The 13125-nt window shown below is 58.9% G+C and overlaps 1 protein-coding gene across 1 annotated transcript; it reads right to left on the reverse strand.

The window, feature by feature from the left end:
- Positions 1-5326: 5326 nt before the first annotated feature.
- Positions 5327-10073, reverse strand: TNFRSF13C (TNF receptor superfamily member 13C). Its single transcript, XM_024240118.3, has 3 exons — positions 9911-10073; positions 9405-9635; positions 5327-8857 (listed from the first exon to the last, which is right to left on the reverse strand). Exons 1-3 carry the CDS (start codon positions 10044-10046, stop codon positions 8670-8672), a joined length of 555 nt encoding a protein of 184 aa, XP_024095886.3. The 5' UTR covers positions 10047-10073; the 3' UTR covers positions 5327-8669.
- Between the last annotated feature and the right edge of the window lie 3052 nt (positions 10074-13125).

Here is a 13125-nt window from a genome sequence, read left to right on the forward strand (position 1 = left end):
GAGGCTGAGGCAGGTGGATCACGAGGTCAGGAGTTGGAGACCAGCCTGACCAACATGATGAAACCCCACCTCTACTAAAAATACAAAAATTAGCTGGGCATGGTGGCACATGCCTGTAATCCCAGCTACTCAGGAGGCTGAGGCCAGAGAATCTCTTGAACCTGGGAGGCAGAGTTTGCAGTGAGCCAAGATCGCGCCATTGCCCTCCAGCCTGGGCAATAGATTGAGACTCCGTCTTAAAAAAAACAAAACAAACAAACAAAAAAACTTCTCGTTTGTGATTCTTCTCAGAGCTTCTGAGCTCTCTACTTTCTGGAGCATCCTTTCCTGCTTCCTTTCCTTAGGGCCATTCCTAGAAATGGAATCCGTAGCACAACCGGTACCACTGGTATTGAACTCCCCACCGCCCTGGAGGCTGCAGGAGCTACTGAGGGAGGCCAGTTCTCCCACCTTTCCCCCCCGTTGCTGGGCACTGGGTTGAAAGAGGCTTGTCTCTGCCCCCTTGGAGCTGGGGCCTCTTCCAAGTTAGGGTGACCCTGCTGGGTCAGAGCAAGTCTCCCAGTGCTCCCCCTTCCTGGACACCCTCCTGCCCCCACCGTCCTGGCACTGGGTGCTTTCCTCATGTTGACCCCATCAGGCCTTCAAATACATGTACATAGTGACAGCCATTTGTCCAATAAAGGAAGTGGATTCCAGCCCCTCCCACGGACTGATGTCCAACCCCCAACACCACCACCCGCCAAACACACACACACGCCTTCCTCCCCGTCTCAATCTGATTCAGTGGTCAGCCAGCAGCCATAGGTAACCATAACTACTGGGTCTGTGCCAGGCACTGGATAACCTCTCCTCTCCATGGGAACACCTGGCTGCGGGGAGTGAGTGGAGCAGGAGAGGGCAGCTGTGAACACAGAGCCCAGCTGACCCTGACTGGCTGAGTCCTGGGATCTGATTGCCCATTCAGATGACACTGCCCCAGGTGCCTGGCCATGTGCTGGGTGAGGGGATCTGGAGATAGAGCAGCCCGGCTGAGGAGTGACCCCTTTGCCCTGGACCCCAGGGTCTCTCACCCCATCAAGGCTCCGGGGCACCCACCCCTTATCTCTTCTGCCTGCCCCCCTCCACTACCACCAAGCCTGTGTCACCAAAACTCATCCATTGATCCAGGCTTAAAATAACCCCTGGCATCTGCAGCGAGCCCCGCGGGGCGGGCAGAGGATCCGAGTCCCTGCTCCTGAAGGGCACCCGCCCCGCCCCCAGCTCCCAACGCTGGCAGCTCGAGTGTGCGGGTGTCTGCACGTGTTTGGGTGAGAGCAAGAGTGTGCATCTCTGGGGCTAGCATGACTATGAGGGCCTTCCCTGCACGGTGGGCATGTGTGTGCACATGTGTTTGTCAGCGTAAATGCTCCTGTGCACAAACGGCCTTCCTCCATGTCCAGCCCTCACCTGGTGCTCAGTTCTGGCTGGGGAAGGCTGGGGGCCCTGAGAGGTGTGGACATGACAAACAGCCTGTGCTGGGCCTCAGTGTCCCCATTTTAGGTGGTGGGTGACCAGTCTGCCAGCTCTGCTGAGCCCTGGGAAAGGTTTGGGATTTCCTAGAGAGAAACGCAAGACTCAGAGAGAGGAAGTGACTTGCTGTGACTGGCACACAGCCAGGAAGGGCAGGGTCTGGCCTGGAACCTGCACTATGAGCCCTGAATCCACATTCTGACTAGTTCAACACCCCCGGGAAGCACTCCTACCCCGCAACAGGGCCCTTACCAACACCTGACCCAGGCTCACTTGCCTCCTGTCTGGACATGCAGGCTGCCCTCTCTTCCTGGAGTCCCTTTCCAGCCCCACATGCCCAGAGTTTCTAGGTTTTATTTATTTATTTATTTATTTATTTTTCAGACGGAGTCTCCCTCTGTTGCCCAGGCTGGAGTGCAGTGGTGTGATCTCAGCTCACTGCAACCTCTGCTTCCTGGATTCAACCAATTCTCCTGCCTCAGCCTCCCGAGTAGCTGAGATTTATAGGGGCCCGCCACCACATCTGGCTAATTTTTGTTTTGTTTTGTTTTGTTTTGAGACGGAGTCTCACACTGTCGCCCAGCTGGAGTGCAGTGGCGCGATCTTGGTTCACTCCAACCTCCGCCTGCCGGGTTCAAGCGATTCTCCTGCCTCAGCCTCCCGAGTTGCTGGGATTACAGGTGCACACCACCACGCCTGGCTAATTTTTGTAATTTTTGGTAGAGACAGAGTTTCACCATATTGATCAGGCTGGTCGCGAACTCCTGACCTCAGGTGATCCGCCCGCCTTGGCCTCCCAAAGTGCTGGGATTACAGGCATGAGCCACGGGGCCCGGCCTAATTTTTGTATATTTAGTAGAGACGGGGTTTCACCATGTTGGCAGGGCTGGTCTCGAACTCCTGACTTCAAGTTATCGGCCCGCTTTGGCTTCCCAAAGTGCTGGGATTACAGGTGCGAGCCACTGCGCCCAGCCTTTATCCTTTATTTTGGAGCCAGGCTGACCGGGTTGGAATTCCTGCTCTCCAGGGCCATTCAACCTTTCTAGGCCTCAGTTTTGTCATCTGCAAGATGGGCTACCAGCATTTCGGCAGGGTTACAGGGAGAAGCAGTGGGCCCCAGACAGGAAACACCCAGGTATATGCGGCCTGGTGGGAGCCCCCACTGAAGCCAGGCTGAGAAGACCGTGACCGCGGATGCCACCCACAAGCCTCCAAGGCCTCATTCCTAAGCTAATTTCACTTCCATTTCCTCAATGATGCAGTTACCCAAGAAGCAGAGGTTCTTGGGGACTCTGGGCTCCCTGCTGGTGCAAATGCCAGTACCAGGAGGGGGTCTGGAGGGAGGGCCCACGGCTGTCTTTGTCCCCCGCGAGGCAACTCTGACTCAGGCTCCAGCTGCCCGTGGGAGGGAGGGGGCACCCGGGCTCCTGAGGTCGCCAGGGAGCGGCGGGACTGGGAGGCTCTAAAGCCCTCAGTGTACGTGTGAATCCAGAGCGGACACCGAGACCTTAGCGCGGGAACCAAGAGAGGACAGAGCTCCCCGGAGGCCACAGCGCGTGCACGGGGACAGGTGCGCCCTCCCCGCCAGCCCCCCTGCTCCTGGAACACAGTTCAGCGCGGAGGAGTCTTGCGCCCTCTTCCCTGAGCCTCGTCCTTGAGTCGGGGCCGTGGGCCGCATCCTGGCCCTCAGGGCTCGGGATGCGCGTGAGGACCCGGACTCCTAGGGGCGCAGAGGTCGGGAGCCCGAAGCAGGTGCCCTTGGCCTTGGTCCCGCCCCTTATCCGGTCCCAAGCTTTTTTCTCGCCCCTTGGCCTTGACCCCACCCCTTCGGCATGCCGCTGGCCCCGCCCCTTTCTGGCCACCATGAGGCTTGGGGTCACTCAGCCCCGCCTCTCTTCTTGACCCCGCCCCTTGGCCGCACCCACCACTTCCGCCCCACGCCCAAATCGCCCGGGGCCGGTGGTGGCCGGGGCTGACAGCAGGAGTCGCGTAGAAACTCGCCTGCCCCGAAGTCGCTGGATTCGGGCCTGGATCCCAGATTATCCGCAGCCTAGGGGAGTGGAGAGACGCCCAAGGTTACTCTGGGTCCCGGGACTCCAGTAGCGTCCCTCCCCCCGCCCCCCACGCCAACCACTGAGCGCCCTTCGGAGTCCCGGGAGGAAAGCGTAGGGGCGGGGAACTCTCGCATCTCTTTCCTCCCGGTTGCTCCCCGACTCTGCCCCGCTACTCCGCTATTTGGGGCAGTCGTTTCTACCGCACCCCCATTCTCTCCCCACCCTCGGGTCATGAGGGCAGGACCAGGCCTGCTCACACCTCCCTGCTGGGGGCGTTCCCTGGCCCTAGCAGGGGTCCCTCTGTCCCTACATGCCACATGACCTCTTCAATCTCCAAGGACGGCTGGGTGGCCCTCAAGAGCCCCATTCTGCAGATGGGAAGAGGGGCCCAGAGAGTTGAGGCCCAGTGAGATGCTACCAGCTTGTAGGGATAGTGCTGTGTTGAGCCATCCCTGCTGAAACGAAGGTGAGGGGTCAGGCCTTCCTCCCTGGCCTCACCAGCTGGGCCTCCCCAACCCCTCCTGGAGCCCCCAGCCTCTGGCTACCAGGCAGGAAGTGAAAGGGGCCTGCAGGAAGCCCCAGGAGGAAGCGAGACTTCAGCCAGCCCTGCCCCCACCGGCCAGGGCCCTGGGGACCTGGTGGGAATCAGACCCTCCTTCAGGAAAAGCTGGCCCGAAACACAGGCTCGGAGAGGGGCCTTTTCCCTTCAGTTCCCACCCGGAAAATGGCGCTTCCAGAGTCTGTCTGGGATCCCTCTTAACCAAAAAGAGAGACCAGCTGGGGAGAAAATCTGAGTAGTGATGAAACCAAGGGGTGGGGCCTGGCATCAGTCCCCGAGTTCTCCGCTCCCAAGGAGGGGGTCCGGGCCAATGACATTCTGCTAGGCAGGCATGCCCTCCAGGTGCAGGAGCCCAGGGTTCGCCCAGCTCCACCACCTACCTGTTGTATCTTGGGCCAGATCCCGTTACCTCACAGGGCCTCTCTTTTCCTATCTGCAAACTGGACCATATAATCCCTCCTCATGGATGTGAAATGGTCTAGATTTTCAGGAGAAAATTTGGACCAACAGGGACCTTTAAAAAGGTCAAGGCTGGGCCGGGCACGGTGGCTCACGCCTGTAATCTCAGCACTTTGGGAGGCCGAGGCAGGCGGATCATGAGGTCAGGAAATCGAGACCATCCTGGCTAACATGGTGAAACCCTGTCTCTACTAAAAATTAGGCAGGCATGGTTGTGGGCGCCTGTATTCCCAGCTACTCAGGAGGCTGAGGCAGGAGAATGGCGTGAACCCAGGAGGCAGAGTTTGCAGTGAGCCGAGATCCGGCCGCTGCACTCCAGACGGCGACAGAGTGAGACTCATGAGCGGTGGCTCATGCCTGTAATCTCAGGACTTTGGGAGGCCAAGGTGGGCAGATCACCTGAGGTCGGGAGTTCGAGACCAGCCTGGCCAACATGGAGAAACCCCGTCTCTACTAAAAGTACAAAATTAGCCGGGTGTGGTAGTGCACACCTGTAATCCCAGCTACTCGGGAGGCTGAGGCAGGAGAATCACTTGAACCTGGGGGGCGGAGGTTGCGGTGAGCCGAGATTGCACCATTGCACTCCAGCCTGGGCAACAAGAGTGAAACTCCGTCTCAAAAAAAAAAAGGTCAAGGCCTTTGGCACAACAACTGTGCTGGGAAACAGAGACCCCTGCATAGGCGCATGTGGAAGGAGGCCATCTTAGCCACAACAGCAAAAACCAAAGTATCCAAATGCCCAGGTGGAAAACCTTACCATGTTGAAAACTTTATTGTGAAGTCTTTAAAGAGAGAGAAACTTACCAAATATTAATATGATGGTCAAGACATGAATTTGTATGTATAGAATGATTACAATTATGTAGAAAAATACACCACACACTCGAGGCCTGGGGTTACTGGACACGGGTCATTTCTTCCCTGACTACATCATGGATTCCGGTCCAGAACTTCCAGATTGTCTACAAAATGCCTATCTTCATTTTTTTCACACAAAAAAATTTAAGCAAACACAAACACCCCACCCCGCTCCTCCAGGTGCTCTTATGAAGATCAGATGAGGTACTGATGTGACGGCTCTAGGTCTCAGTCTCTCATCTGTTAAATGCATATGAGAATTATCTAAGGTTCCTTCCTGCCCTTCTCTGGGGACCACAGGCCGGGAGGAGAACCTTGCATACAACCCCTCATGTTTCAGAAGAAAAAACTGAGAACTCAGGGGAAACTTCCTACCGGCTGGCGGGGCCAGCTGGGACAGAGAGATGCCCAAGGTTTGCATGTCTGAGCCCCAGAGGGGTTTCACCCACTGTCGGAGTTTTCACCTGCTGAGCTAACCCTGGCTGTTGCAAAAGATGGGGTGGGAGATGGGGATGTCCAGGAGAAGATGGGGTGGGAGACGGGGTGTCCAGGAGAAGATGGGGTGGGAGCTGGGGTGTCCAGGAGAAGATGGGGTGGGAGACGGGGTGTCCAGGAGAAGATGGGGTGGGAGGTGGGGTGTCCAGGAGAAGATGGGGTGGGAGCTGGGGTGTCCAGGAGAAGATGGGGTGGGGCAGATAGGGTGGCCAGGAGCAGCTCAGACTCCCTCAAACCCAGATGGAAGGGGAGAGGATGGCTGGGCCCATGTGGGCCTGACCCCACCAACCCTCTCCCACACCTACTGCTTGTCACTTGACCTCACCCTGTCACCTGGCTCCCTGGGGGCAGGGGCATCTGAGATGGGTTCATGGAGCAAGTAGCCAGGCAGAGACCTGGATGTGAGTGGCCACTGTCTTCTGAGCTGGGCACACAACAGGTCCTTGGGACAGGAAGCACTGAGTCCAGAGGCCTGGCAAGGGACAGGAGGGGCAGGAGAAGCAGGGGCCTACAGGTGGCTCTGGTGGCAGCTCAGGGGGAGGCAGGCAGAAAACATCTGATGCATGGAACAGAACATGCCCAGGGCCCAAGAGTGGAAAAACAGTGCCCAGAACTCCACCTTCTGACTCCTAGTCCAGTGCTCCCTTCCGACTCCTAGTCCAGTGCTCCCTTCCAAAGATGCTAAGCTGCAACAAGTTCTAAGGAAGCTGCCCAGGGCGGAGTCCAGGTCAGGAGGTTCTGACCCTGTGCAGGAGGGCAGGCAGGAGGTGGCTGACTGAGTGCACACTGTCGTCCAGGAGTGGAAAGAGACGGTCTTGTCCCCAGACCCCAGAGCAAGGAACACCATTGTAAGAGGAGAGAGCAGCTTCCACTGCGACGGTGAGTGACCAGGGGGCTGGCACAGGATGGCCAAATGAGCCCAGCACTGGGGGGCCAGTGCTTCAGGGGAACAAGCCAGAGAGAGAAGGGAGTTCAAGGGACCTCATGTCCACCTGGTTCAAGGTCACAGGCCTGCCCTGGCCTCTAAACAAGAGCCTCCTGTAGGTCCCAGCCCTTCCGTGTTTATGGCTGAATGTGCTGTGTTTTGGAGCAGCTGGAACCCCGGGTGGACCCTGAGAGAGCTGCCTGCCAGCATGTTCCTTCAGCTTGAGTTTGGAGTCCAGCCCTGGAGGCTGCGCACCTCCTCCCAAATGCAGGCTTGTGGCTCTGGAAGCTGCCACTGGGGTCAAAATGGCATCTTAGGTTCTGGCAGATTGGGCCAATCTCAGGGTTGACCCTGGGGTACAGATACCTGAGAATCAGCAAAATCCAGCTCAATCTTTTCTCCTTTGTTATTTCTTAAAATAATCTTGTACTAAATCCCAAAGCAAGAGAACCCATGAATTGATTATTCACTGCTGCCATTTGCATCAGTTTAAAAGCAGGACGGCTCTGAGGGCAGGTATTAAAGAAATAGAGGCCAGGCCTGGAGCCTCGTGCCTATAATTCCAGCCCTTTGGGGAGGACTGCCTGAGGCCAGGAGTTTGAGACTGGCCTGGGCAACACATCGAGACCCTGTCTTAAAAAAAAAAAAAAAAAAAAAAAAAAAAAAAGGCGGGCGCAGTGGCTCACGCCTGTAATCCTAGCACTTTGGGAGGCTGAGGCGGGCGGATCACGAGGTCAGGAGATCGAGACCATCTTGGCTAACACGGTGAAACCCTGTCTCTACTAAAACTACAAAAAAAATTAGGCGGGCGTGGTGGCAGGCGCCTGTAGTCCCAGCTACTCAGGAGGCTGAGGCAAGAGAATGGCGTGAACCCAGGAGGTGGAGCTTGAAGTGAGCCGAAATTGTGTCACTGCACTCCAGCCTGGGCGACAGAGCGAGACTCCGTCTCAAAAAAAAAAAAAAAAAAAAAATTAGCTGGGCGTTGTGGAGCACCTGTAGTCCCAGCTACTCAGGAGGCTGAAGCAGAAAGATCACTTGAGCCCAGGCTGCAGTGAGCTGGGGACCCATCATTGCACTCCAGCCTGCGTGATACAGCAAGACCCTGTCTCAAAAAAAACACAAAACACAAAACAAGGCCGGGCACGGTGGCTCATGCCTGTAATCCCAGCACTTTGGGAGGCCAATGAGGGCGGATCACGAGGTCAGGAGATCGAGACCATCCTGGCCAACACGGTGAAACCCCGTCTCTACCAAAAATACAAAAATTAGCTGGCTGTGGTGGTGCGTGCCTGTAATCCCAGCTATTCGGGAGGCTGAGGCAGGAGAATCGCTTGAACCAAGGAGTCGGAGGTTGCAATGAGGTGAGATCGCGCCACTGCACTCCAGCCTGGCGACAGAGCAAGACTCATCTCAAAAAAAAAAAAAAATCAAACACAAAAAACCACCCAACTACAAATTAGGCATCCTCCCACTTGGTCTTTTTTCAGATTCATTTTGGCTTAATGGTGCCTTCCCCATTTTAAAAGTGGTCTCTTACTCATAGTGCCCCAGCCTTTTGAAGGCACAGGAACAAGAGCTGGGCTGCCACCTTCAAGGGCTGTCAAAGATGGTGTGGTTTGAAGCCAAAGGCAAGCACACCAAACTCCATGGGGGCTGAATGCTGTGGTCTGTAGCGCCTGTGCTTCTGCAGGGTTAGCCTGGTCCCAGAAAGAGGGCATGTGCATGCTGGAGTGAAGAGCTGAATTTGATTTCCAAGCCCCTGGCTGGGGGTCCAAAGGGAGGGCAGGGGCTACCTCCTGCCAGCTTCCTGCTATTGTTGCTCAGGGCCAGCCGTCTTGGTGGTCACCAGTTCAGTGGAGCCCAGCTCTGTGGCTGGCACAGGGACACTGTGGCCAGGTGGGGTGGTTCCTGGGTCTTCCCCAGGAGGAGGCCAGGCAGGAGCTGTGGCATCAGAGATTCCCGGAGACAGAATGATGACCTTGTCCAGGGGCTCTGGGGCTGCAGGCAGAGGGGATAGAGGCTCAGTACTGGGTCACAGCCTTCCCTCCCTCCCCTAGAAGACTCCTCTGGAGGGGCAGTCCTCCGTCAAATGAAGCCCACTGCAGGGTGGGGAGGGGTGGCACCTGGCTGACCCTGAGTCCATAGGCCTGGCCAGTGGGGAGCTGGCAGGGCAGGGAGCTGGGGAGCTGAAGCTCAGTCTGGCAAACCCTGCAGGGATTTATGGGGGAACCAAGCTCCCTTAGACTCCCAAAGGGCAGGACAGACTCCTCCCTCAGACGGGGCCCCCTTCCTGCAACCTGTCTCTTCCTCACACTGGGGTCTGTCAGGGCAGAGTTGTTCCTGGCTCCGACCAGGGTCTCAGGGGCAGGACTATGTCTCCCTCCCCAGCCTGAGCTCCTCAGCGCAAACTCTTTTCCGCTCTCTGTCTCCGTTTCCCCTTAAAGCCCTTCTCTCCCCCCAGGGGCCATGCATCACCCCCTAGACCGTCCCGACACCCCAGCCCCTGCGCCCCGCTCAGACTGGTTCCCCTACGCACGGAACTCACCGTCCTTGTCTCCGTCGGGGGCCTCTGCGGAGGACGCGCCGCGAAGCCGCCGCTGTCGCCGCCTCCAGCTCAGCAGGCCCACCAGGACCAGCGCCAGGACCAGTGCCAGGCCCAGCAGAGCGGGGGCGCCGAAGAGCAGCCCGGGCAGAGGCAGCGCCGCCTCGCCGGCCCCCGCGCCCACCGACTCCTGAGGCTGCAGCGCCGTCCTGGGCGCAGGGCTGCTGGCCCCGGCTGCTGCGGGAGGGGACAGGGAGGGAGGCCAGGGGTCCGAGGGGAGGGAGGAGCGGGGACGGGGAGGGGCGGAGGGGGGCGAGGCTGGCCGGGGAGGGGAGGGACAGCCGGGGGGCGGTGGACAAGAGGAGGGAGAGGCGGCGGTGAGGGCCACGCGGTGATCGCGGGCCCCTCCAGGCCCTGCCCACAGGGTCCCTTCAGCCCTCGGCGCCCCCGGGGGTCGGGGCTCTGCCTGCGCGCCCCTCCTCCCGGCGCGCCCCGTGGGTCCCCCTTACCCGGTTTCGGCCGCGGCGTGCGCAGGAGCCCGCAGGCCACGCAGTGGCGGACCAGCAGGTCGAAGCACTCGGCCGGGATGCAGGGCGTGGGGGCTGGCGCGTCCCTGCCCCGCAGGCTCCGAGGACCTCGCCTCATGGTGCCGACGCCGCCGCACAAGCCGCGGGGACTGAGGCTGAGCTGGGCTCCGGGGCCCTCGGGGAGGAAGCGGGGGGCGGGGGGAGCACTCTGCCCTGCCCCGCCCCCGCCTGCTGGGTGGGACCGAGCTCGCCTGGGGCCCCCCTTTCTTTTTTTTTCTTTTTTTGAGACGGAGTCTCGCTCTGTGGCCCAGGCTGGAGTGCAATGGCTCGATCTCGGCTCACTGCAAGCTCCACCTCCCGGGTTCAAACAATTCTCTGCCTCAGACTCCCGAGTAGCTGAGATTGTAGGCGCCCACCGCCACGCCCGGCTAATTTTTGTATTTTTAGTACAGACGGGGTTTCACCATCTTGGCCAGACTGGTTTTGAACTCCTGACCTCGTGATCCACCCGCCTCGGCCTCCCAAAGTGCTGGGATTACAGGCGTGAGCCACCGCGCCCGGCCTGGCCTCCCTTTCTACCTGTGGTTCCCCAATTCAGCCACTCAACCAGCACCGCCTGGGCGGGCCCTCTGCTGGGTGCTGGGAGGTGTCTGGGGGCAGACCAGAGCCTCCTCTTGGGTAGGGAGGGGGATGGGCCCTGCAGCCAGGACACAGACCCTGAGTGGTTCCTCTGCTCCTTCTAGTCAAAGCCTCTCCATGACCCCGGGTGCTCCCCCACCATCTCCCCCACCCCACCTGTCTCCTCCTCTCTTCCTGCCCTTCCTGGACAGAGCTGGTTGGGGACATCAGACACCCGCTTTTTTTTTTTTTTTTTTTTTGAAACGGAGTCTGGCTCTGTGCAGTGGTGCAATCTCGGCTCACTGCAACCTCTGCCTCCTAGATTCAAGCGATTCTCCTGCCTCAGCCTCCTGAGTAGCTGGGATTACAGGTATGTACCACCATGCCCGGCTAATTTTTATATTTTTAGTAGAGATGGGGTTTCACCATTTGGCCAGGCTGGTCTCAAACTCCTGACCTCAGGTGATCCGCCCTCCTCGGCCTCCCAAAGTGCTGGGATTATAGGTGTGAAGCCACAGTGCCCAGCCTGACATCAGACACTTGTACCAGGCCCAAGTAGCATGTGGGTCTGCCCTGAGGGAATCTCACACTTGTGCTGATGGGGGAAGACAGCCTCACAGCAAGGGCACCAGCTCATGTCATCCTGGAAGGTGGGCCAGAAGGCTTCATGGAGAGTGTGATGGTGAAGTGTTTGCCAGATGGACTGAGGTCTAGGGAGCAGACGGGGGTGAAGGCCAAAGGGGAGCAAAGGCTTGGAGGCCCAAACAGGAAGTCCAGGGAGTGCTGGGACCGAAAGGCTGGACTGGGGCCTTATCTAGCACATTAGGGAGCTTGGACTGTGGCTGGGAGACACGAGGGAGCCACTAGGGCTTTGTGCAGGGAGCGCCCAGGAAGATCTGCCTATGAGCGAGGGAACTGTGACTGCAGTGGAGGGAAGCCTGCCCACACCTGCTCCTTTTCTCCAGGGCTATGTGTCCTCTCCTGCTCACCTCTGTGTCTCACTGCGGGCCCCTCCTGTCTATCTCTGCTCCCCAGTGTTTGGGGTCCCCAACTGTCTGTCACCCGTGTCTCTCTCAGACTGAGTCTCGGAAGCACACACAAGCCCCTCCGCCCTCCTGGTCACATGCTACCCCTCCCCAGGGCCAGGGCTGGAGGGAACTCTGGGAGCTCAGGGCTCAGCAGGGAGCATGGGGTTAAATGCCACGCATGCCACCCAGACCCCTAAGCACTCAGGGCTGGGGAAGCACAGTGAGAGGAGAAACTCAGGGGCTGGGGAGGGAGCCTGGGGGCAGAGGGAGACCCTGAGCAGTGGCGAGGGGGAGGCAAACACTCCAGGCAGAGGGCGGCAGGGGCTAAGTCTTGGAGAGATGAAAGGGGAGCCTGAGCTGCTCTGGGGGCAGGCATGGCCACTGCCACAGGGGATGCTGGGAGGGAGGAGGGAGCATCCGGGCTGCGGATGGGCAGGGCACCAGGCCCAGGGCAGTACAGAACCTGGGGGTGTCTGGGTAGGAGAGAGATTCTGAGCTGTACCTGCAAGGGTCCCTCTCTCTGGCACTGTGGCCCACGTCCAGGGCAGGTGGCCCAGGGCAGGGGATGATGCAGCGGCTGGTCATGGAGTGAGGGGAGCAAGGCTTACCCCCAGGTTTCCAGCTTGGGAGACCCTGAAGGTTCACAAAGAACCCCAGTCAGCCAGCCCTGACTGGTGGGCGCTGGCCCACCCTCTCCATCCCCTGCACATGGGCCAGCAGCTCCCAAGCAGGAAGGTGTGGGCGGAGGAGAGCTGCAAAGGAGAAGTGGGGCTGGGGGCAGGTGTGGGTGAGCGTGGGTGTATGGTGATGTGGGGGTGGGGGCAGGTGTGGGTGAGCGTGGATGTACAGTACGGGGATGGAGGACAGGACCCTGGAGGGGAGCCAGGGCAGGGAAGGCCTCTCTGTGAGGCAGAGAGGTGGGGACAAAGCCAGAAGACTGAGCCATAACCCTGCCACCCACACACACGTCCATCCATGTTGGTGCTGCTATTACCCATTAGTGAGGGCTACAGAGGCCTGACTGAATACCAGGCAGCTCATTTAGCCCTTGTGCCAGACATGTGGGCAGACTGAGGCTTGTGGGAACCCAGGAACAGGGAACCTGTCCCTGGAGAGGGTGGCCCAGTGAGGCCAGAGTCGGGAGAATTTACAGGAGTTAGGAGGAGGGTGTCCACTTGCCCCAGGTCTGCGTTTCACAGCAGAAGCACTGGCTGCTCTGACCCCCAGCAGAGACTTGAGGAGGCTGCTCTCAAGGCCAGAGAGAGTGGGAGGGCTGGAACCCACTGTCAGAGTGCCAGGGCCCCTCACCTTGGCCAGAGAGGGAGGCCAGCTGCTAAGAGCAGCAGACACAAATGAGACACCCACTCATGTGACACAAATGTTTGCTGGGTGCTCCCTATGTGCTGGGCCAGGTGCCGGGACAAAAGGCCTGTGGGATTCGTGTCTGTGTTGTGTGCAGGTGCCTGGCCTCACATGAACCTTTCTACTTAGGCCTCCTAAATGGGGTGGGGGTGGGGGGCTGCAGCAGGCCCTGTGTCGCTGCTTGGATGA

The sequence above is a fragment of the Pongo abelii genome, chromosome 23 (assembly GCF_028885655.2).
Source record: "Pongo abelii isolate AG06213 chromosome 23, NHGRI_mPonAbe1-v2.0_pri, whole genome shotgun sequence".
NCBI classification, from domain to species: Eukaryota; Metazoa; Chordata; class Mammalia; order Primates; family Hominidae; genus Pongo; species Pongo abelii.

What these genes read in the sequence shown, in the direction of transcription:
- TNFRSF13C (XM_024240118.3), bottom strand. Translation starts at nt 10,046, where the DNA reads ATGAGGCGAGGTCCTCGGAGCCTGCGGGGCAGGGACGCGCCAGCCCCC. An exon ending in CACGCCGCGGCCGAAACCGG is followed by an intron (nt 9,636 to 9,910) that starts GTAAGGGGGACC and finishes CTCCCGCAGCAG; the next exon opens with CCGGGGCCAGCAGCCCTGCG. An exon ending in CCCCGACGGAGACAAGGACG is followed by an intron (nt 8,858 to 9,404) that starts GTGAGTTCCGTG and finishes CTCTGCCTGCAG; the next exon opens with CCCCAGAGCCCCTGGACAAG.